General features: G+C 43.2%; 1 protein-coding gene and 1 long non-coding RNA gene across 2 annotated transcripts in view; one reads left to right on the plus strand and one right to left on the minus strand.

Annotated features, from left to right (window-relative positions):
• Positions 1–20,583, minus strand: part of LOC148127230 (uncharacterized) — a 25,343-nt gene extending 4,760 nt beyond the window's left edge. Inside the window, exons 1-2 of the long non-coding RNA XR_015741473.1 lie at positions 20,406–20,583; positions 12,571–12,657 (exon numbers count right to left, since the gene is read on the minus strand). This is a non-coding gene — a long non-coding RNA (uncharacterized LOC148127230). The remainder of the gene's footprint in view (positions 1–12,570; positions 12,658–20,405) is intronic.
• Positions 20,584–23,900: 3,317 nt separating this feature from the next.
• Positions 23,901–24,821, plus strand: part of SLC49A3 (solute carrier family 49 member 3) — a 30,971-nt gene continuing 30,050 nt past the window's right edge. Inside the window, exon 1 of the mRNA XM_026712743.2 lies at positions 23,901–24,294. Within this exon, the coding sequence (XP_026568528.1) occupies positions 24,085–24,294 (210 nt within the window). The 5' untranslated portion in view covers positions 23,901–24,084. The remainder of the gene's footprint in view (positions 24,295–24,821) is intronic.

The raw sequence follows: 24,821 nt of genomic DNA on the forward strand, positions 1-24,821 counted from the left end.
TAGATGCAGAATTGGATAAATTATTAAAACAAGGGGTCATTGAGCCAACAGATTTCACCAAATGGGAGACGCCCATTGTCACACCCTCAAAAAAAGACGGTAGCCTGAGAATTTGCTCGGACTACAAGACCACAATTAATAAGTTTTTACAAGTTAGCGCTACCCAGTGCCCGTCATTCAGCATTTATTACACACTTTTGAACCTGGCAGCATTTTTGCCAAATTGGACATGTCTCAAGCGTATCAACAGTTCCCTGTTGACAGCCAAACAGCGGAACTCCAGACCATTGTCACCCACAGGGGTGCTTTCCGGTGCAAGCGTCTCCAATTTGGCTAGTAAGTGTTGCCCCAGGCATTTTTCAATCCCTCATGGAGCGGATTTTGCAGGGCCTCCTGGTGTAGTACCCTACTTCGACGACATCTTAGTCTCGGCCAGGGACAGACCCCAACTCTTCCAGAGAGTTCGAGCAGTGTTAGAGAGGTTCAGACAGCATGGCCTCAAATTAAAAAAAGAAAAATGTGCCATTGCCACTAGACAGGTGGACTTTCTGGGTTATAAAATTGACGCCTCAGGCATTCACCCCCTGGAGTCCAAGGTTAAGGCAATTCACGAGGCACCCACTCCAACCTCCAAAACTGAACTGCAGGCCTTCTTGGGGCTATTGAACTTTACGCGTCCTTCCTGCCCCATAAAGCATCAGTGGCAGAACCCCTGCACAGACTGTTGGATAAAAATCGCCTTGGCACTGGGGTCACAAAGAAGACTCCGCACGGCCACAAATCACTACTCACGTCAGAGGCGGTCCTTATTCAGTTCGACCCCAACCTTCCATTAGTGCTAGCAGCAGACGCATCCCCTTTTGGAATTGGGGCAGTATTAAACCACAGGCTCCCCAATGGCTCCGAGGCTCCCATCGCCTTTTTCTCCAGGACGCTCTCTGCAACAGAGCGCAATTATAGCCAGATCGATAAGGAAGCTCTAGCAGCTGTTGCAGCAGTGAAGAAATTTCACAAATTTCTCTTTGGCCACTTTTTCGAGCTGGTCACGGATCATAAGCCTCTCCTGGGTCTACTAGCTGGGGACAAACAGACCCCTCAAGTCTTCTCTCCTAGAATGACGAGATGGACCCTTTTCCTAGCGGCATACTCGTATAGACTCATACACCGCCCAGGTAAAACATTGTCCCACGCAGACGCTCTCAGCCGCTGCCCCTTGCCGGCTCCAGCTGAAGACCCTGCTCCGGTCCACGCTATCTTTGAGGTCACCCAATTGGACCTCCCCATCACTGCCCTTGACATTGCTGCCAAAACCAAGGCAGACAAAACAATCGCCCAGGTACTGGACTGGGTGAGGAGGGGTGGCCGGGCGGTGATGTTGAAAACAAATTTACACCTTTCAAGACCCGCCTGCAGGAATTATCCAGTTTGCAGGGCTGTCTGCTGTGGGGCACTTCGAGTGGTCATCCCGACCTCACTGCGCACCCGAGTTCTGGAGGCGTTGCACGAGGGGCACCCTGGCATCGTCAGAATGAAGGCATTAGCACGCAGCTACGTATGGTGGCCGGGCCTCGACGAGGACATCATCAGATGGGTAAGCTCCTGTAATCCCTGCCAGGAATCCCGTCCAGCTCCTCCTATTGCCACCCCTACTAAGTGGGAAAGCGCCAGCGCTCTGTGGTCCAGAATTCACATCGACCTAGCCGGCCCATTGCACGGAAAAATGTTCCTAGTGGTTGTGGACTCCTACTCTAAATGGATTGACGTGGCACAACTATCCACGACCACCACGCTAGCGATTACCAAGGTATTAACTCGCCTGTTTGTAACACACGGGCTGCCTGACTCCATTGTTTCCGACAATGGCCCACAGTTCGCATCAGCCGAGTTCAGCCGTTTCGCTGCCAACCTGGGCATCCGCCACATCTTCACGGCCCCATTTCATCCTGCCAGTAATGGATTGGCTGAAAGAGCCGTTAGGACCACTAAAGAAGCCCTAGCTAGGTTCAGCAAGGATGACTGGCACCACAAACTCTCGCGTTTCCTGATGAGCCAGCACTCAACTCCGTGCTCAGTCACTAACAAGTCCCCAGCTAAGCTCCTAATGGGCAGACGCCTGAGGACTGTATTGGACAGACTTCACCCACATTACTGCCCTGACTCTCCCCTCGCTTCCACATCGGGGGTTAGGCATTTTATCTTACAGGAACCCGTATTCGCGAGGAACTTCGCTGGAGACCCTCTGTGGATCCCGGCGAGATCGTGGCCATCACGGACCCAGGTCATATCGGGTCAGACTGGAGGACGGCCGAGTATGGAGAAGGCACCTGGACCAGCTGCGAAGGCGTCACAGCACCCTCGTCAGCAGTGACTCTGAAGTACAAACCGGGCGAGGCCACAGCATCAACCCCACATCAGCACCAGTTCCGGTGACCTGCTTACACCAGCGGCCGATCCAGGGAATCCGAACACAGACAGCGACGTCCAGATGGCTGACCAGTCCGAACCAGTCAACAGGAGCACGTCCCCAGTGACCAGCCCTACGAGTCCCGAGCCAACCCGAACCGAGGGGCGCGTTAGTGACTCCCTACCGATCCTGCCTTCCCCTACAGACTCTGAACTGACAGACAACCCACCAGAGCTGCGCCATTCTGGGCACCAGCATAAACCTCCTGCCTACCTCAAAGACTATGCGTGTTCGCATCTGGGGGGAAGGGGTGTTATGTCCTTGGAACTCTAGGAGTTCCCACTCAGGTCCGTTCACATTGCAGGGGCGTTTTTCCCCCTCGCTCATTGGTTGGTTCTCCCCAGCAGCCAGCTATAAAAGCAGGCTGCGGGGTCCAACCAGTTGCTGATCGCTGCGAGCCAGTTCCAGGCTTGGCAAGCACGGTCAGCCCTTTATTGTTATAATAAAGTATTTGTTGCACTCATGCTCTGGTTCAGCCTCTCATTACCCAAACTTAACAATCCACCTCCACTGACCTTTAGAAACTGCTTTAAAATCTGGTTTTTCCCCAAACTTTGGGATTCCGACAGTGGTGGGATTCAAATTTTTTTACTACCGGTTCTGTGGGTGTGCCTTGGTGGGCATGCCAGGGGAAGGATACTGTAAAATCTCCATTCCCTCCCCACTCCTGGGAGAAGATTACTGCAAAATCCCCGTTTCCCCCATCCCACCCCACTAACCTGCTTTCCAACTCCTTTCTCCTGTTCAGGGCAACAAAAGAAAACCCAGCCAATCAGCTGGGACTTGGCAGGCAGAGAATAGATGGGGGCGGGGCCAGTCAGAGGTGGTATTTGCCAGTTCTCCAAACTGCTCAAACTTTCCACTACTGGTTCTCCGGAACTGATCAGAACCTGATGAATACCACCTCTGGATTCCGATGAGTATAAATTCCCATCGGGGAGGATATGAACGTGCGCTAAGTCACATATTACCCTTTATTGTTAATTATCATTTTTATCCTGATTTTTTTTTGGGGGGGGGTGTTTGTAAGCTGCACAGATTTGTGTTGTTTGAATAGAGTGACTATGTAAGATCTTCCAGTAAATCGTCATTGTTCTAAAAGAAAAGTTATCTGAAATTACTGTAGAATTATTATTTTTTTAAATCAAACTTTGAATGATATATGTCTTTCAAGCTAACTATCATATCAGCATCCAGCATCCAGCATCCAGTAAATGAAGATTGCCTATGTGCATGTAGTTCATAGAAATTAAAAAAGAATTTTAGAGAGACAAATAAGGCATTCTTTGTACTTTGGAATTTGCTTCATCAGACCCACAAAGTAAAGCGTAAGTCACAAAAATGTGCTATTATTTATTAGTTTATAGTTATCAGAAAAGCGTTGTTTTGGCTACAGCAGACTAACAAGGTCATTTCTCTTTGAAATGTTAACTTCATCTGTGCTGCAATGCAGATTAGCTTTAACAAATCACACTACCACAGTCTTCCAACACAATATGAGCCTCCTAGTTGAATATATCAAAAATGTGTTGGCTATAGGAATAAAACAGACCAGACAGTTTAACCCTTAACAGCCAAAAACATTGATGCTAAAAGATTCGCTGTGCATTTGGTTAGCAACAGGATCTTGTTTGGCAACATTTAGATGATTTTAGCTGGTCTAAGAAACTAAGCAGGATTTTCCTTGGATTATTTGGGTCGTCCAAAGCAGTAGTTTTACTGGAAGGCTGAAACCCAGTCCAAAAGAAGGCATGGTAAACATTTTTGTATCATCAAAGAAAACTGCACAGTTGTGCTAATCTAGGCTGCCAGCAACAATGTTTGTTTGATGAAACTACAGGGAAAGTTTGAACTGATCAGCCTGAAATAACAGCTCTTCCCAACACAGATGGGCAGAGTGTGGACAAAACAATACAGGTAGTCCTCAACTTACAACCATTCCTTTAGTGACACAACAAAACTGAATCCAGGAATACCTTGGGTTCATCCCGTCAGGAACTTGGTAGAAATCACATTGTCTTTTGAAGTAACCTAAATATGGTTACAAAAGCACTGAAAAAAGTGACCACTTTTTACACTTATGACTGTGGTATCCTGTGATCAAAATTCAGATGCTTGGCAACTGGCATGTATTTATGACAGTTGCAGTGCGATTACCTTTGGCCATCTCCTAAAAAGCAAAGTCAATAGGGAAGCCAGATTCACCAAACAATCGTGTTACTAACTTAACAGCTGCAGTGATTCACTTAAAATGTGGCAAGTAATGCCATAAAAGAGGGCAAAACTCATTTAACTACTGTCTTGTTTAGCAACAGAATTTTGGGACTCCATTGTCGTTGATTGAGGACTACTTGCAGTAGGCTTTAGTGCTGCTTCTCTTTTCTGTTCCCCTCAGCAGATGGCAGCAATGCATTTAGCTGAACTAGAAAGCGAGGCAAGATCAGGCCTACTTAATACACGGAGAGAGACTACCTTACTTTGGAAGACGAGTACTGGAGGCTAAACTGGGAAGGTGAAATTTAAAAGAAAAAAGAATCCCAGGGAAAGGAAATGGCAATCCATCCAAATGTCATCCAAATAAAATTATACGGATAGATCTCCAGGAGTCAAGCTTGGTGCAAAACAGACTTTGCCCTTATTATATTCAGATTTCCAGAAGAATGCAAGTAAATAGCTTGGGTTTATGGTAGCAAATCTTTCTCTTATAATTATAATATCAAACCAGCTTGTCATCTTCTAAATCTAAAGCAATACGATATGTTGTAGTAAGAATGGCAGGTACATGTCTTTTTACCATTAACAGGTGCCATAGGCTAAATAAATAAACCATTAACAGGAAGCCTAAATCAATCCTAGTTTCTTGATGGATATATAATATCTACATAACGTGCAGGGGTGGGCTTCAACATTTTTAACAAAAGGTTCTCTGCCCGGTTGCTGGGTGGGCGTGGAGTATTTTTGCCCTCCGTGGGCTCCACAGGCTCTCTAGAAGCCAGAAACAGGCCCATTTCCGGCCTTCCCGAACTTCCATGAGGCCTGTTTTTTGCCCTCCCCTGAGCCTCTGTGTGTGCCCTGCACTTACCTGCATTCAAAACAGGCTGTGTGGGGAATCCTGGGAGGGGAGGGGAGGGGAAGCCAGGAGTGGGATTTGGGGGTTGTCCAAACTGCACAGGCTCTTAGCTAGGGGCTCTCCCGAACCCCTGCGAACCCCCAGCAGCCCATCCCTGAAAACGTGGATGGAAAACCATGATTGATCTATATCTAGAACCTGATTATTTAAAGGACTACCTGTCTCCAATAGTTTATGTCTTCCAAGTAGGTTTGGGGACAGTGGGTGCAAACCAGGTCCATGCAAAGAAAGAGACCCTTTTCTGGATCTCAGGACATTTGCTTTCTCTGTTGCGGCTGCAGCCTTCTGAAATGGCAATTCTTGAGCCATCTGCTGTGGGTCCCACCTTGACAATATTCTGAAAGGCTTTGAAAACCTGGCTGTTCTCCCAGGCCTGGCAGTAGGATGCTTTCTTTCTTTTTTTTCCTCCAGTCCCTGTTGGTTTTCTCTGGCATGTTGTGTTTGTTTCCTCCAGAGGTGATTTTTTTTTTAATTATGATTTATTCTTGACTCCTTTCAAGTATAAGCTGCCTGGAGTCATTTGGAATCAACCAGCCTCTCGTTTCTTTTTTTCATTTATTTAACCTTCTTAACATATACAATTAACAAAAACAATATTTAATTTAAAAAAAATTAAAAAGAGAAAAGAGACAACTCCAAGCAAATTAAATAAAGCTTTGGTTTCTAGTTCAACAAGGGGCCTTCAAGTTTAATAAGATAAATAAAATGGAATGTGTTAAAAAGATCTTCAGGGTTGATTCCCAGCTGATTTGTTAGTAGATTAAGTCCACAAAAGTTAAATATGTCATTGAAAACTCAATCACCCAGGCCAAAGGTATCTAAACAAAGGTTAAATCCTGGCAGCTCGACCAAAGTTTGTTAATCTGAGATGTTTTGATACTCATCCAAGTAACTTCACCAGTCAAAATAAGATACAAAGGTTAAGTGTGCATGAAGTGTGTATTTAGAAAAAGAGGATGTACCATACTTGCTTAAGCCAATCACACACATATGTACATATAAATACAAAGGAACAATACCTTGCAAAGATACTTCTGTTTATCTTTCATTAAAAAAAAGGATTGGATGGGTATGCCCCACCTATGAAAAGCTTCTACTTCAGGTATCAGAAAGTTCTACATTCCAGGTTGAAGGAACCAGAATAAAATTTACCTACAGACCCTCCTACTTAAGGAGGTTCTCATGGGAGAAGGCATTTTTTTCAGCTACTCTGAAGTGAGGTCTACAAAGGGATAAAGCACTTTTGGAAGGCCTATGTAAAAAAAAAAATCCATCCCAGCTGAGCCTGTGCCCTTGTGGGGCTATTAAAACTACAGTACATGATACTCTACTATACTGTACCTTCTATAACAGAGGTCTCCAAACTTGGCAACTTTAAGACTTGTGGACTTCAATTCCCATAGCTAGCTGAGGGATTCTGGGAGTTGAAGTCCACAAGTCTTAAAGTTTCCAAATTTGGAGAGCCCTATTCTATACGGTCTCAAGGACCCACTCATAACACCTCACCTGATAAAATACCCATCTTTTTAATATGCAATTGCTGATATCAGATCAGCACAATACAATCTCTTGAAGGTAGCTAAATTTTGTTTTACTATCTGCAAAATTAGTCAGACTTTGACTGCCCATTGACAACAAATTAATTGTAATATATTATTTTTGATCTGTCGCGCAGTCAGCCAGATGTTCAGATTGCATTTGGCATTTTTGTCCACCTATCGAGTCCTTCCAAAGGACCTGAGTTAGGCAGATGCAGATGTTTATGGTGTTAAGAGGTATTGTCACCGGATATAAGTTGTTCTGAGTAAAGCTGCCTTTTGCAATTGAAATCATTATTATTATTGTTACTATTGATATTTCAATATTCAGATTAAGAGAGTTGGAAGGGACCTTGTAGGTCATCTAGTCCAACCCCCTGCCCAAGCAGACCCTACACCATTTTTGACAGATGGCAGTCCAGTCGCTGCTTGAAAACTTCTAGTGATGAAGCTCCCATAACTTCTGAAGGCAAGCTGCCCCATGCGTTGATTGCTCTCACTGCCAGAAAATTTCTCCTTATTTCCAGGCGGAATCTCTCTTAGATCAGTTTCCATCCATTATTCCTTGTCTGGCCTTCGGGTGCTTCTTTAATGCTTCTTATTTGTAATGCTGGTCTGTGACTGTAATAAAAAAAATACTATAGGGATATTTTTGTCACCACCCTCTTAAACCAGCTCCTTCTGTGGAAGCCAAAGCCTATCCTATCCTAAGCCTATCCTATCCCAGTCAAGATCCTGACAGCAATATACAGTAAGCCACTGGAGCATTTAAACCATCTTCAGGAACTGTGCCTATGCAGTTACGTGTATGTTTTTATTTATTTATTTAAATCCCAAAGAAGTCATCATCCTATGAGGAATAGGGACAGGATCTTCTGCTCAGTGAAGTATTCAGTTTGAGGAGGTACAATATGGGGATTTACCAAGATCACACCCTACATTTGAGCCCATGTGAATTTGTTGTCCACATGGACATTATGACTTCCTTTCTAGCAATGTGTGCATCCTCCAGATTTCAGCAAACAGGCTAACTTGGAAGCAGAGCTTTCTGGCAGAGAAAACTGCATCTTGTGGGGTGCTTAGAGCTTGGTTGTTTTCTTGCAGATGTTTCATTACCCAACTGGGTAACATCATCAGTGCTAGGTTGCATAAAGGATACTAAACTATGTCTTCTAATACCTTTCCCCTATTCCTTGTCTTTCTCCTTCAGTCACCAGTTGCCTCGGTCTGCCTAACAGTGGAATGGAGCCACATCTGTGAAGGCGTGGAGAGTGCACAGCTTCTAAGATCCCTCTTGACTCCAACAAGGGCATGACATCAGTATGATTTATTTTAGACATGATTTGATTTTCAAAAGTGCAGATCTGGGCAAGGCAAATTCAGCTGCCATTAGAATATGCCCAGAGAATATGATAAGTTGCTGATCAAAAGCTATTTGGGTGCAAAGGCAGGGCCAGAAGCATTGCCATAACTGTGTGCTTGTCAACTTTAAAGGAAGTAAAAGCTGACTTATCTGGAAGCCGGTAATTGAATGTGTTCCAAGTATTTATCAAGTATGAGTCATTCTGTCCGTAGAATGCAATCATCCTTTGCCATATTAGTATTCCTAACAGACAGGAAGCAGCAGGTGAAGCTAGGCGGAATCACATCTGATACCTGTACACTCAGCACAGGGGGCCCCCAAGGCTGTGTGCTATCTCCACTTCTCCCTATATACCAATGACTGCATCTCAAATGATCCATCTGTTAAAATACTGAAGTCTGCTGATGACACAACAGTTATTGGTCTCATTTGAGACAATGATGAATCTGCATACAGCCAGGTTATACAACTTGCCTCGTGGTGTAGCCGGAACAATCTGGAACTGAACACACTCAAAACCATAGAAATGGTGGTAGACTTTAGAAGAAACCCTCCCATGCTACCACCTCTTACAATACTAGACAACACAGTATCAACAGTAGAGATCTTCAAATTTCTAGGTTCTACTATATCACATGACCTAAAATGGACACCTAATATCAAAAACATCATCAAAAAAGCACAGCAAAGAATGTTCTTTCTGCACCAACTCAGAAAGCTCAAATTGCTGATCCAGTTCTACAGAGGAATTATTGAGTCTATCATCTGCACCTCTATAACTGTCTGGTTTGGTTCTGCAACCCAACAGGACAGACACAGACCTCAGAGGAATTAGGACTGCAGAAAAAACAATTGCTACCCACCTGCCTTCCCTGGAGGGCCTGTATACTGCACTAGTCAAAAAGAGGGCTGTGAAAATATTTACAGACCCCTCACATCCCAGACATAAACTGTTTCAACTCCTTCCCTCAAAACGACGCTATAGAGCACTGCACACCAGAACATCTAGACACAAGGACAGTTTTTCCCCGAAAGCCATCACTCTGCTAAACAAATAATTCCCTCAACACTGTTTAACTATTTACAAAGTGTACACTACTATTACTGTTAACCTTCTCAACACTCCTTATCACCCATCCCCTCCCACTTGTGATTGTAGGACTGTAACTTTGTTGCTTGTATCCTCACGATTTATATTGACTATTTCCTAGTATGATTTGATTGTTGATTGTACCCTATGACTATCATTAAGTGTTGTATATTATGATTCTTGATTCTTAATGAATGTACCTTTTCTTTATGTATACTGAGAGTATACATAAAGACAAATTCCTTGTGTGTCCAATCACACTTGGCCAATAAAGTATTCTATTCTATTCTATTCTATTCTATTCTATTCTATTTGATTAAGGGGTAGAGGGTTAGTAAGTACCTTTGCCATCCAGTAACTGAGAAAAAAAATGAACTGAGAGCTTTTCATGCTATATTTAAGTGTATCTTGTCATTACAATGTCAAGAAGTATGACAATTTGAATTCTTATACTCATATGTCCACAAATGGTACAAGGAACAATTGTCAAAGGAAGAAAAAAGCGGAAGGGGGAAAGGGAGGGAGGAGAGGGAAGGGAAGGGAAGGGAAGGGAAGGGAAGGGAAGGGAAGGGAAGGGAAGGGAAAAGTTAGTTCTTTTAGAAACTGAGATATAGGACAAAACATATAGTCATTATTCTTCCCCTTTAGAAAAAAAGAAAAGTTCCATCCTAGATTTTAGTGCTTTTAGGCAATGAATGGATTTTGCTAGTAATGACTGACTTGTTTATTATCTGGCGAAGAAAGTTATTTGAAGACCTTTTCACTTAACAACAAAAACTACTCTGGTAGAGATGACCTTAGGAAGTAAAGCTGTTTTGTGCTGAGCTCAGCTTTTAGTGATATTATGGAAACATTTGATATTTATCAAGATTTTGGGGACAGCAATATGGAAGTAGTTTTTCACTGCTACCTTTTTGGAGTTTTTAAAAACTATCCTGTCTAGACTCCAATCACCTAGACAGCTTAATTTTTTCAAGATCTGTTGAAGTTTTGTAAGTACTGCCATTCAGCTAACTGGGAAGTTATTCCAGCCCTTGTCTATCTATTCAGAAATCTGATTTGGGAATAGCCATGAATAGGTGATATCTCCCCCAGGAGAAAACAAATAGGAGCAAATTCAAGAATTCTTAATTTTTCTAATTTTTTCTTTTAAAAAAAAGAATTGGTGGTTTGTAATCTGAGTTGCTATTTTTATTCTAATAGATATGCATAAAGGACATTGTTTTAGAATGTATCTTGCCAGAAACAGGATGGTGGCTAAGAGATTGTAATGATATCTGATTGTAATGTACAATCATTGTAATGATTGTAATGATATCTGCAAATTTGTTCCCTTTTTTTTCACACTGAGGTTAATTTTTAAAATTATGAATATCCTGGGCTGAGGACAGAGCTCTGGAGAATTTCACTTGGGACATCTTTCTAAGCTGGTACAGAACCACTTGCAAGCATCTTTGGAATGTGACTTTTGCAAATCCCAAATTATAGCATCTCCTAGATCAGGGGTCCCCAAATTTGGCAACTTTAAGACTTGTGGACTTCAACTTCCAGAATTCTTCAGCCAGCATTGGAGTCCTCTGTTCTAGATATTCATTCATCTTCATCTACACTCCACTCATCTTATCCACGGAGATGGAAGAGAGCCACAAACCAAGAAAATCATTCTAGGTTGGCTCTCTTTTTGATAAGCTTCCATTGGTTGCTTCTTATCCAGCCCTTGTGTTCTGGAGAATAGGTTGGCCCCTTCTGTGACAGCCCCTCAAGTACTGGAAGACTGCTATCATATCAACATTATCTTTGTTATACTATATATACCTGATTCCCGCAACAGTTCAACATACCGCTTAGCCTCCAGTCCCCTAGTCATCTTTGTTGCTCTTCTCTGTACTCTTTCTAGGGTCAACATAGTTTTTTGTATCATGGTGACCAGAACTGGATGCATTATTCTAAGTGGGGTCTTACCAGTGTAGTATAAAGCAATACTAACCCTTCACATGACCTTGATACCATCCCTCTGCTGATGTGGCCAAGTAACATTCCTTTTCAGTGGCAGCTCTGATGTTTCTGGGGAAACAAATAATCCAACCACATCTGTCTGGGATAGTTAGATTAGCTATAACCTTGATATCTGCTATGAACTATTTTGTAGGTCTCAGAAGAGAAGTAGCTGAGAGTAGGCGTACGTCTCTTAGATCCTTGAAATCATTGAGATTTAAAGATGAAAGCCCATCAATGTCTTCAGTATCCTTAGGAGATGATGATCAGTAATGGTAAGGCATGTCTCTCCTTGCATCTAACAACAGCACATGATATATGCCCTGCAGAGGTGGGCTGCTGGGGGTTCACAGGGGTTCAGCAGAGCCCACAGCTAAGATTCTGCGCAGTTCAGAAAACCCACAAATCCCACTCCTGTCTGGCCACACCCACCTCACTCTGCCTCTCCCAGGAGTCCCCACAAGGCCCGTTTTGGATGCAGGTAAGTGCAGGGTGCATGCAAAGGCTCAAGGAGGGTGAAAAACAGGCCTCCTGGACATTCGGGAAGGCCAGAAATGGGCTCAAGGAAAGCCTCCGGAGCTTGGGGAGGGAAAAAATGCCCCACCCTGCCATGGTGCAGGAGGCCAACTAGGCCACACCCACCATGGCCACGCCCACCTAGCAGCTGGATAGAGAACCCTTTGCTAAAATTTTTGAAGTCTATCCCTGATGTCCCGACAGCATCTATTTTCTTCTGCTTTCCCCGCATTGTTGCGTTCATCTCATCTGCAGCCTGTGAAGCCCTCCGTGCTATTTTCTCTCTCATTCTCAAACAGTCTAAGCGCAATCCACGATGCCTAAAATGGTTAACTTTCTAGGGCAATCAGGGGATTGGGTGCAATTGAGGACAGAGGCAAAAGAGGAATCAGCCATGGGGACAGATTTTGTTTCGGCAGACTCAAAGTGGGTGGTTAGCACTTTAACTCAACAGCAAAGAAACATCCCACTTACTGTTTGCTGAGGACATCTCGTAAGTAGCTCCCTGCTGAGGCAGACTGAAGCATCCCAACATGTTCCAGTATGAAAATAGTGTTTTCCCTGAAAAAAAAAAATGGAACATCTGCAATCTGACAACATGTGAGGGATGGAGAAAAAAGGGTTAGGTTTGGCGCAGTTGTGTGTGGGGAACTATGTGACTTACTGTTGTCTGCCAGGTCTGAACCTTTTGTTTGGTTCCTGAGCTCAGTGTCTATTCTGCAGTGTTGCTCTGGCTCTGAGGAAACCAGATCCCCAGCTTCACTTCCACAGCTGCTTCCCTTTCCTCTTTTGTTCCTTTTTACAAGATTGGGTAATGGACTGGGCTTAAAGCTAAAGGTTTTCCCTGTCCTGATTCCGGGGTTGGTGGGTGCTCATCTTCATTTATTAGCTGAGGGAGCCAGCATTGTCCGAAGACATTTCTGTGGTCACGTGGCCAGCAATGACTATTGCCGAGGCACACAGAACGCTGTTACCTTCCCACTGAAGTGGTACCTATTTATCTACTCGCATTTGCATGCTTTTGAACTGTGGGCAGCAAGCTGTGGCAAATAACAGGAGCTCACCCTGTCGTGCGGCATTTGGGTCTTGAACTCAGGCTGTCGGCTGACACGCTCAGCAGAGCCATTGTGTCCTCTTCAGACTGAACTTAGAGGATGTGAAACCTTGAAACTGACTTGCTTGTGTCTGACTCAACTAGCTGATGTTTTCTGGGCAACAAAAAGGCAGGGCTTCCCAGAGGGAGAACATCAGAAAAGGAAGACATGATGGCTCCCAACGTCTCTTCTTTGAAGAAAGTTCCCTCCATCCTAGAAGGCAAACCTGTGTAGATGTGGCTTCAAAATACTGCTATCTTTGCCCTGCTTTTTCCATGAATGTTCCAATCTAATACCAGAATCAATAGACGTGATTTTTCATATTGCGACTCTTAGCTAGTGGGCTGTCCAAATCCAAAGGGCCACCAGATGGCAGCCAAGAGAGTCAAACTCTTATTTCTCAACCTTGGCAACTTTAAGAGGAGAGAGATTATCTGTTTGCTGCCCTCTCATGGTTGTTAGGTTGAAAGTCTTTTTGGAGAAAAAGATTAGGGCAGGGGCCCCCAACCACCGGTCCCCAGACAGGTACCGGTCCATGGAACAATTTCTACCGGGCCGCCGGTTTGCTGGGCACCGCCATCTTGTTTTGATGAAAAAGTGCTTCCGGTGAGCTTTTCCAGGTAGAAAGCGGCGTTTGAGTGCTGAAAGAATCCTCGCGCCTTAGTTTCATCGAGGGTGGTGGTGGCTTCGAACAAAACTAAGGCGCGAGGATTCTTTCAGCACGCATGGCAAGGCGAGCTGAGCGACCGTCCTGAAGCCATCGCGAAGCCCATCAACACAGGTACAAAGGAGGAGTTGAAGGTGGCGGGGAGAAGCGGGGGATGGCTGGCTGGCCAGTCACTCGTCTCGTCTTGCCATGCATGCTGATACCGGTACTGGGCCACGGATGATTTTGTGATGCCGGTAGTGGGCCGCGGCACAAAAAAGGTTGGGGACCACTGGATTAGGGGACAAAATTAATGGGCTGAGGATCTGACCTTACAAACATTGCCCCACCACCCATTCCAGAGGTGGTATTTAGCAGGTTCTAACCAGTTCTGGAGAACCGGTAGCAGAAATTTTGAGTAGTTTGGAGAACCGGCAAATCCTGCCTCTGACTGGAGATTTTACAGTATCCTTCCCTTGCCACGCCCACCAAGCCACTCCCACAGAATCAGTAGCAAAAAAAAAAAATGAATCCCACCACTGACCCATTCTAAATAGCAATTGATGGCTGCTTTTTCCTGTGATTTGGATTTCAGGTGACATGTGCAGCTCCATGCTTGAGCAGGCGGTTGGACTAAAAGACCTCCAAGGTCCCTTCCAACTGTTTCATTCTGTATTCTATTCTTTAGCTAGCCTTAGCACATCCATCTTCCTGTTGCACAGTAACGGCATATGTGGTATTCATGTAGTAGCATGGGCTGTATCAGAGATCTTATAAGCAGTTCATTTCATTGTGGTCTCACTCAAAGATTCTTTCAATCAGCTGTATGTTTTAATAAGATTGGACTCTTGGCTTCTAAGTGCTCACTAAGAAAGGATTTTTCGAAATGACCACCATAGCATTAGTTTTCCGTATATTATTATTAACACGCTCTGATGCTAAGAAGTTCTACTTTCCCTCCCCACCTGAAACAAAATCTGTTCCAAAGGCAAAATACAAGCAGAGGAGAGGAGTTTCAGCCTCTGTGTGTGTGTGTGTGTGTGTGTGTGTGTGTGTGTGTGTGTGTGCGCGTATCTTCTACTTCATGCACCTCATCTTTTTTTCTGGAATCTTAATGTGTTATAATATGTTGCTTAATTGGCAATTTTCCATATTCATGTTCATCAGAGATTAATTAACCTCTTGTATTTATATGCACTTCTCACAGAAATTATAAAGAATCACCAACTCAGCATATTTAAATACTTCCTTTAATATAACAGTAAGGTAGCGAGGAGGGCTTTTAAATACTATTATAATATTATTTTGGGTCCTAGGATTTATCACATGTTCTACCCACATCTTTTAATCTTTAATGGAGGCAAATTTAGTTTTATAGAATATATGCATTCAAAAAAAAAAAAAAACCCTGAGCAATCAAGTTGAAATCTCCTCTCAGCCATAAACAAATGCACATGGATTAGGCGATGGTGTTGCTTAGCTGACATCATCACACATTTAAAAAAAAGTCCTAAGATGTGGCAACGTCAACAGAAAAAAGAAGTAATAACTATGTAACCAAATATCAGAGCCACAGGCATGTGGATGGCTGCAACTTTTTCTGTAATAAGTATTTATTTAACAAACCAAAAATGCTTGACACATGAGTTTCTAGGGTGAGAAATTATTACGGTAGTGGAAAGCTTTGATGGGGCGATCAAATTCCAAGGTGATTCCCTGAACATCACTACCAACCTCCTTAGTAAAGCAACATAACACTTCCATTGATTGAACCTGTATTTGGCCAATTCTCCGACCCTTTACTGCTCTTCTGCATAAGCCTTTAAAAAGAAAAAGAAAAAGGAAGCAGCTAATCAACGCAAGTCAGCCCTACTTCAGTACTTCACTGCAGACTGCCAAAGATTTAGTTTTCAGTGATGTTCAGATGCAGAGAAAGATAGGTTAAAAAAAAAAATGTAACTGGAATCAAACAACATAAGATGGAATTTGAAAGTGAACTTTAGGTAGTTCTCGAATTATGACCACAATTGAGCCCCAAATTTCTGTTGTTGAGTGAGACATTTATTAGGTGAGTTTTGCCCCATTTTACGACCTTTCTTGCCACAGTCATTAAGTGAATCACTGCAGTTGATAAATTAGTAAGCCGGTTGTTAAGTGAATCTGGCTTCCCCATGGGCTTTGCTTGTCAGGTTGCAAAAGGTGATCACATGACCTTGGGACACAGCAATGGTCATAAGTAGGAACCAGTTGCCAAGCACCTGAAGTTTGATCCCATGAGCGTGGGGATGCTACAAAGGTCGTAAGTGTGAAAAACAGTCATAAATCACATTTTTTCAGTGCCATTGTAACTTTGAACAGTCATTAAATGAATGATTGTAAGTTGAAAATTACCTGTATGCCCAGCAATGGCAGAATACTAAATCTCCCACAATGGAGGAATGGGTTGTGAATTTGTCAGGATTGGCAGAAATGACAAAACTGATTTGTTTGGACAAAGTAATAAGCCCTTTTTCTAGAAGACTGCAAATCTTCGTAGACCTTTTTGCTCAAAATGGAAAAACAAAGAAGTGATGATTTATTGATTTGATGATTGAGAAGGGATTAAAAAGGGCCTGAAGAGATTTCTGTAACCTCAAGAGGGAGAAGGGAAAATAAGCTTGTTTATAACCGTTGACAAGAAGGTCATAAGTCACTTATATTTTCGAATTCTTGTTCCTTTACCCTTCTTACTTCCTGTTTTACTTTGTGCACATTTTTCCTTTATTTTTCATGTTTTTATTTACATTTGCCTTGTACTGATGTAAAAATTCTCAATAAAAATTATATTTAATTACCCCAATACTTTTTTAAAAAGCCAAGATTTTGGCCTTTTTGCACAGCACTAGAAGATGAACCCAGGCCTCCTATTTCCCCTACAAAAGGTTTCAAGCTAACAAACAAGATTTACATTTGTCCATCTGATAAAAACAATAGCACTTAGATTTACATACGCTTTATAGTGCTTGACAGCCCTCTCAAAGCAATTTACAAAGCCAGCCTATTGCCCCCAACAATCTGGGTCCTCTTTCACCCATCTCGGAAGGATGGAAGGCTGAGTCAACCTTGAGCCTGGTGAGATTTGATCTGCCAAATTGTAAGCAGTTGGCTGCAGCAGAAGTAGCTTGCAGTACTGCACTCTAACCACTGTGGTACCGAGGCTCCTTAATGCTTCATATTAGTCATGAAAAGCTGGCTGGGTGACTTTGGGCCAGTCATTCACTCCCAGCCCAACCCTTACCCACCTCATAAGATTGTGTTATTGTGGGGAAACTGAGAAGTTATGTTGGATATGTTCATCTCCTTGAGTTATTCGCAAAAATAATAAAAGTGGGATACAAATAAATAAATACCCTCAGTGTTTTTCTTTCCTTTTGTCAGAACTAGTCAATAGTTTTGTTTGATGTTTATTCTTTTTTTTTCTTCCCAGAAAGGTAGAAGCAGCCTTTGAAAAGGAGAAAGAATGAAATGTGAGCTTAGAACTGAATTGATACATCTGGACTTTTAAAGGCAAGACTATAAATGCAAGGTCCACATTTATATAGCTGCATGTTTGTCTCCATTTCTTGCACAGAGCACCAGATTTGGTAGGAGGTTCATTGGAAGGAAATGCTTTCCTTTCAAATCTTCACACATCAAGTTTGAAGAAGTCAGAATGCATCATGTGATAGGTTCCACAACAATGTCACATCACAGCTCCAGTTTAGATGAGTATGTGTGCAAACACCCTGATCCTTATTGTGTCAAAGTTTACCAGCAAATATGTGTGCAAAGTTCAAAATTGGCATGTCATTAGAGAGGCAAACTATAGGAAATAGGAGTGAACCTTTAGACTCTGGTTTTGAAGGAAACTTGGATTCATTGCTACAGAACAGCAACATCTTTTTATAGGGCAATAAAGTTGTACAACTACATGCTATACAAATAAGGCAAAAGGAAACAAAGAATGATAGTGGCTTTTGGGACAAAAGCATACAAAAAGGACTCAAACTAGTCAGCTGTGGAAGAAATTTAACTAAAACTCTGAAAGCTACTGCTGGTTAGCTCTGACATACTGAATTAGATGGGACTTGTATTCATGAATACAAGGCAGTTTTGTGTCTAGATCGGGGTGCCACACTGATGCATCAGAATTGCAGGCAAAGTGATATATACCCAGGATCTAAGGAAATCTCTTGCTATATGATCACAGACAAACTTAGTTTGGGAGAAAGGGGTGTGTGTGAATCAGGTATTTTCAGTCTTTACAAATGTAGAAAAGCAAATAAAAACTAGAGTAAAGCCTAGGGGTACAAATTGTCCTCAAGGACATCCACAAACTCTTAGGTGACATACTGTTGGGTTCATAGATTGGGCAAAGTCATGATGGTTTGGCTTTCATTTACTATGATCAACGAAATTGTGGTACATATTACGGATTATGGCATTAGGGAAGAATCCGTTCCATTAAGATGTACTAGGGAACCCTAACCCATGAAGCAAATTTGGATACAGAATGGGTGAGCACAGGGGTCGCCAATGTTTTGGAACTCAGGGACCACCAAACTCATAATTTTAAATCCCAGGGACCACAAACAGGCTCTGTGGGCATGGCCTAATTTATGGGTGTGGCTTGGTGGTCATGTGACTAGTTGGGCATGGCTTGTATGTAAATATTATATTTATATAAATATTGAATTTTTTATTAAAAAAGAGCAACTTTTACCCAAAATCAGGCAAAGCAGGCAGGCAGACTGAGTTGCTTACAGAATCACAGATTCATTCATTGGCTAGCTCAGTCTGTCACATAAAATTTGCTTGCAAGCAAACTCACAAAATTAACTCACAATACACCATGTATGTAAATATTGAATTTTTTATAAAAAAAGCAACTTTTACCCCAAATCAGGCAAAGCAGGCAGGCAGATTGAGTTGCTCACAGAATCATTCAGTGATCTGTCTATCTGCCATCGGCTAGCTCAGTCTGTCACATAAAATTTGCTTGCCATGAGTCTGCACTGAATAATAGAACCTTCAATTCTAAGGGAGGTTCGGCTGTTCTTAAAAGCAGAGCCGAAGATCTAAAGACTAGCTAGAAAGCAAGAAATCCAACCATTTCCTGCTTCCTAGCTAATCTAAATCTCCCAGCACAGCAGAACAGCTGATGGTCAGAAAACGGAAAAATAGCAATTTAGCAGGCAAATTTGCCTGGTAAGGAGTGAGTGGGTGGGGAGAGTTCCCGCGGGTGGGCACAGCCTTGTGTTTCTACACAGCCTGGATTAATTGCTTTGGGCGGGGGGGTGCTTTGGGGGTGAGATTTCTCTGTGGACCACCAAAAATTTCTTGTGGCCCAGCAGGTTGAGATGACATTGATAGTGCTCTACCTGATAAGATGTCTATAACAATAATTTTATTACATAGTACAAAATGTACAGTAAAAATTAACATAAACCTTATAAAATGGTTATAGGGCAATTGACTTAATATACATGAAACTCTTCAGTCAACTTCAAGGGCTAATTAAAAACAAAAATGACTCAGAGCAGCATTTCCAAAACTGATGTACTGCAGATACTTCAGGGAGGTCATTAGCCATGCTGGCTGGCAATACTGGTAACTATAATCCAAATACAACTGAAGGGCAACAGATTAGGGCAGCCTTAACTTCAAGAGATGCTCTCCTTTTCCTTAGTAGGTTTTCAGAATTTCTTATGCTTACTCATTCACACCTACCTTCCCCTGTTAAAGAAGACCTGAGGTTATATTTTAACCATGTTTGCAGGTGCCACTCTAGATGCTCCTTCAACATGGAGAGTTGGAATGGAGAAGACAAGCCTGAAGGCTTATCCTTACCTTCCCACCACACTCAACAAGGTATAACACTTGAAAAGCATCTGCATCATTCTCTTAATGTGTTACATGAGGATCAAACTGCCTAGTGGCAGAGCAGATATGAATTCACCAGAGTCAGATGTGGCCACCAGCCAGAAGAACAACAAGGGAAACAAGTGGAAGGAAGGGTTGCCAGCTGCTGCCTTGCTATACGGTCCACAATATGCATCCACAGCACATCTGCTGTGCATTTCTAGAATCGCCAAATTGTTTGTTCAGCAGTGTGTTTGTGGGAATTGAGTCATTGGTCACGAGACTGCTACATTCCCATCTCTCTTTGTCATGCCACAGTTGGACGAAACCAAAAGTTATACTGCTTGAGATAAAATACATTTCTTCCATTTCCCAGCTGAACTTACAGGCAGTGGAAACTGGTCCTTGGAAAGTTTTCTACCACATCAGAGCTCTGATGCAGCCAGGCACTTTTAGATTCTGATCCTAACCCCTCTTTTTCTCTCATCTCTTTCGAAGGCAAATCAAAATATGTTTTTGAACAGGAATGGCTCTGTTCATCTTGCAGATTGCGGTCTAAACTTTTTCAATGTTCAGCCAACTCAACTGCTGAGAGCAGCAAATAGATAGATAGATAGATAGATAGATAGATAGATAGATAGATAGATAGATAGATAGATAGATTTATTTAAGTTTTCGCAAGTACTTACATGTATGGTATTCAGCTTTCTTCGGGTATTTTCCCACGTCATTATAGTTGTGCTTTTAAAGTTGTAGCGACGTTTCAGCAGAATCTCATCTGCCATCATCAGGCTTGTGTATACACACACACACACACACCAGGCCAGCACGTCTGATCTTTGAAATGTTTCTATTGCTACTTCCCTCCACCCCTCAACCTGGGCACCTCATTCTGCCTAAGAGTCCTGTGATAGTGGTCTTGCCTCCAGAGTGCAGGAAGCGAGAGCCACATCACAACTCTTATGCTATGAGAGGGCTGACAAAGTTGTGGTCATATGAGGTCCTTAAAAACTTGTGCAATCCTTGTGAGCAACAGCAACTGGGACTGCCAGAATTGCTGTTACTAAGCAATGTGATTGTGTTACAACATATTTTACAACTGTGTCACTTAGCACTGGAATTCCTGGTTCCAACTGGAGCACTACAGCATCCATCATTTTTTTTTTTACTTTCTTAGAAGAGAAGACCTTTGTTTTAAATAAATTCAACTCCATTCAATTCAAGTGCAGCAGTGAGCTAGTAGGGAGCCACTGTGAAATTTGGGGGGCACAGCCAGCCCTGGATTAACCATTAAGCAAAATAAGTATGTGGTTTGGGCACCAAGGGAAGGCAGCACCACGGAGCATTTTCGTTATAGCTATATATCCTTAACTATTTCACACAACTGTAGCTTTCAGCACTTACTGAATCTTAATATCTTGTCCATTAAGCGAAGGAAGGTGGGAGACAGCCTTATTGGGCTGTGTTTCTGCTGGCATTTACCTGCAGATAGCAACCATCAGATGGCCACTCTCTGGCCTAAATTCTGTACTACACTGTTTTTCCACTTCTTCTTATAGGGATCTCCCATTCAAACCCAGCACTTTTATTATTTTTTATTCCACTTTTTTCCATGTACAAAGTGACAAAAATAACTAATAGTCCTTTTTCCTCCTATTATTCCCCACAACTCAGCTGGGCTGAGAGTGAGTGCTTTAGAAGTCACCCAGTTGGTTTTTCATGCCTAATAAGGGACTAGAATTCACAATCTCCTGGGTTCTAGGCCTGCACCTTAATCACCATACCAAACTAACAGCACGTGATGCATATGTATTCTGAAATAAGTCCCATTGTCTGTCTTCACACAATTCACTTAACCAGGTCAGGTCAAGCACTTTTGGATGCACTGATGAATATTAATCTTAGACTTAGGCTATACCACTTTGGGCCACAGAAGAGAAATAAAATTTTAAATACACACATATTCAGAAAAAAATAAAAAGAACTGAGTGGAGTTGAACTCATTTAAAACACATCTTCTTTTCTTAGAAAGTAAAAAATGATGGACACTAGTCCTCGAATTAGACAGCTATTGGAACCAGGAATTCCATTGCTAAGTGACGTGGATGTAAAATATGATGAAACATGATCACATTGCTTAGTAACAGCAAATCTGGGAGTCCCAGTTGCTGTTGTTTGCAAGGATCGTACACATTTTTAAGCAAGGCAAGGACCTCACGTGATCACAACTTTCAACTTCCTACCTGCTTCCCCATTGACTTTGCTTCTGGGAAGCTGGTAGAGAATGTCAGAAATCAACATCTTAAGTTTGAACAGTCACTGAGTGAGTGATTGTAACCCAAGGACTACTTGTAGTCTAGCTCATCCACTGTGGGGTCCTTGGTGCTCTCTGAGCTTGATGGTTTTCTTGAAGACATTTTATTACCAAATGTACATCATTAGTGCTTGTTTGCTAATGAAATGTCTGCAAGAAAACCACTGGCCTCAGAGACCACTAAGGACTCTACGTTCAACTCTGAGCTACAAATATTCTCTTCTAAAGTCAACTGTAGAATACAGGAGAAGGTATTTAGAAAAGAGTCAAGAAAGTTTGTTTTCTGATAAATGATATGATTTACCATGTATACTGCATAGACTTTTTTTTAGGTTTCCCTCTCCCATTGCTGTCAATTTGTAAGGATCCATATAATACGCTTCTTCAAATCCATGGGTATCCCTGAGCTGTTAATTTGTGAAGGTAGTGATGCTTTGGGACAGCAGAATATATCTTTCTACCCAACATCCATCTTGGTTGAGCAGAATATATCTTTCTACCCAACACACATCTTAGTCGAGTTGTCACCTGCGAGTCTTGCTGCAAGTGGTTTCCTCTTGAAGGTGATAACTCAACCAAGACCTTGGCACTGATATGAGTAAATAAATAAAAACCTCAGGGTTCCATTCCAATCCTGGGCAATCGTGCAGTAATAGCGATGAAACCAATCAGAGGTTGTTCATATATTTTTAAAAAGTAAGAAAAATCTTTTCTTGTACGATTCAAACTCCGATGCCTCAGGTGGCCACTTGCTTGTGTCAAGTGACGTAGTAAGCTGCTAAATGATACCACCTGTTCCTTTTCTGAGTTCAGAAACCAGCCCAACCGGTTTGGGAACTTTTGTGCATCTTTGATTTAGTGGGGTGTTGGTGTTGGTGGAGAAGAGGAGTAGGACCTTGATCCTTTGCCCAAGGCATCCTTTTTTTTGGGGGGGGGGGAACCATCCTATTTTAGGACTCTGTCTTCCTGGATGAATGAAGTGTCTGTACCCATCTGGGATTTTTCAGATGCAATAGTTCCTAGCTAGCATAACCAAAGCCTAGATTAGATAAGCTTGGCTGGTTTGTGCTAGGGTTTCTCCTAGTTGACACCTCCTTCCCACCTCCCTATTTGACAGGTCGAGAATGTTGAGAATTTAGAGAGATTCTTAATCATTCCAGATCATCCGTCCCCAAAAGCTTTTTCGAAAGGCAACTGGTTTTTTTTTCATTTCAACAAAACGTCTTCCAGAAAAGAAAAAAACAACAACTCCAAGTTGCATTTTGGAAAACCATCTTTGTGACAACCATGACCTGCATGAGTGAGAACCTCCATAGACAGCCAAAGATCATGGCTGTTCCAAAAAGCAACTTCTTAGTCCTTGAAAACACTTCGCTTCTCCTCCATCAAACCCGTTATGAAGAAGCTTCTTGCGAGAGAAGGTAAACCAGAGAACTCCAAACCTGGCAACTTAAAGACTTGTGGACTTCAACTCCCAGAATTCTCCAGCCAGCAACTCCCAGAATTCTCCAGCCAGCATAGTGGCTGGAGAATTGTGGGGGTTGAAGTCCACAAATCCTAAAGTTGCCAGGTTTGGAGATCCCTGAGGTAAACGTTTCCAAGGGGTGGGGGTGGGGAGTCCAAATTGCCTCATGAAAAAAAAAAACACCTTCGGGACAACATGCCTGAGCTTGGAAAAAGAAACAAAACCGAAGAACGTCCAAGTTGCCTCATGAAAAAACACCTTCGGGACAACAAGGAACAGAGCTCGAAAGCAAGGCCGACGGGGAAACAACCCGGCGGCGAACCGAACAGGGCAGGCGCTAGGATCCCGCGGCCCTGTTTGGAAGTGGCGGCGGGGCTGCAAGAAAGCCGCTGTTTCCCAGTGCCGAGCAGTCAGAGAGGAGTTTCCCGCGGCAGCCGCCGCAAAAGCTGCGGAGGCGAAGGGAGCTTCGTTTGGCGGGGAGGAAACTGGCTTTTCAGGCCCTGCTAGCGAGGATGTGGCAATTCTCTCTTTTTTTTATCCTTCTCCCTTTTTGCCGACTCGGCTGTTGCAAGGCAACCCCGCATGGGAGATGACGGCGAGGATGGCTCAGAAGGTCTTGAGCAGCGCGGCGGAGAGTTTCCCCGAGCAGCCTCGGGAAGGGAAGGACGGCGCTCCGATGGACGACGGCCACCCCATCAAGCATGAACCCCAGCCTTCCGAGGGGCAAGCCTTCAAGGTTTACAAGCGGCGCTGGTTTATCCTGACGGCCGTCTGCATAGTCAATTGCTCCAATGCGATGGTAAGGTACAGTTAGCTGCCCGGGCAGTTTCGCTTTTCCTCCCTCCCGCCGCTTCTCCAATGAGCCGGTCGGGACTCTCTTATTATTTTTATTTTGACTTTTTATTTTCCTGCTTTCCCATTTCCCGACCCGATCCGTCCTGGCTCATTTTTTTTTTTTAATTCACTGCTTTGCAAACGCCCGTCTTGGGGTACACCCGTAACAAAGACGATCCGAGGCGGTTTGTAACCTCGCGGTTGCAAACACACGGCGCTCCGGCAACCCCTTCGCCGCCGCACGCTCCGAGGTTGGCTTGGTTCCTTCGCCCGAAGGGTTGGGAGATTGTTCTACCGGCGTCCCGAAAGCGAAGGAGGAAAGTGATCCAGCTGCGATTCCCAGCCCAGGCTCCTTCCAGATGTGCGGGGATGAGTGAGGGCTTGGGTTTGTAAGAGATGCTTGAAGTTCCCCACATCTTTTTCCCTGCTTTTCGGGGGAAAGCCCCTTACATATTTCCACAAGCGGGGGTTGCCTGCAGGCTGATCTGAGAC

This window comes from Pseudonaja textilis, chromosome 2 (assembly GCF_049901715.1).
Source record: "Pseudonaja textilis isolate UNSWEBS1 chromosome 2, rPseTex1.2, whole genome shotgun sequence".
NCBI lineage: Eukaryota > Metazoa > Chordata > Lepidosauria > Squamata > Elapidae > Pseudonaja > Pseudonaja textilis.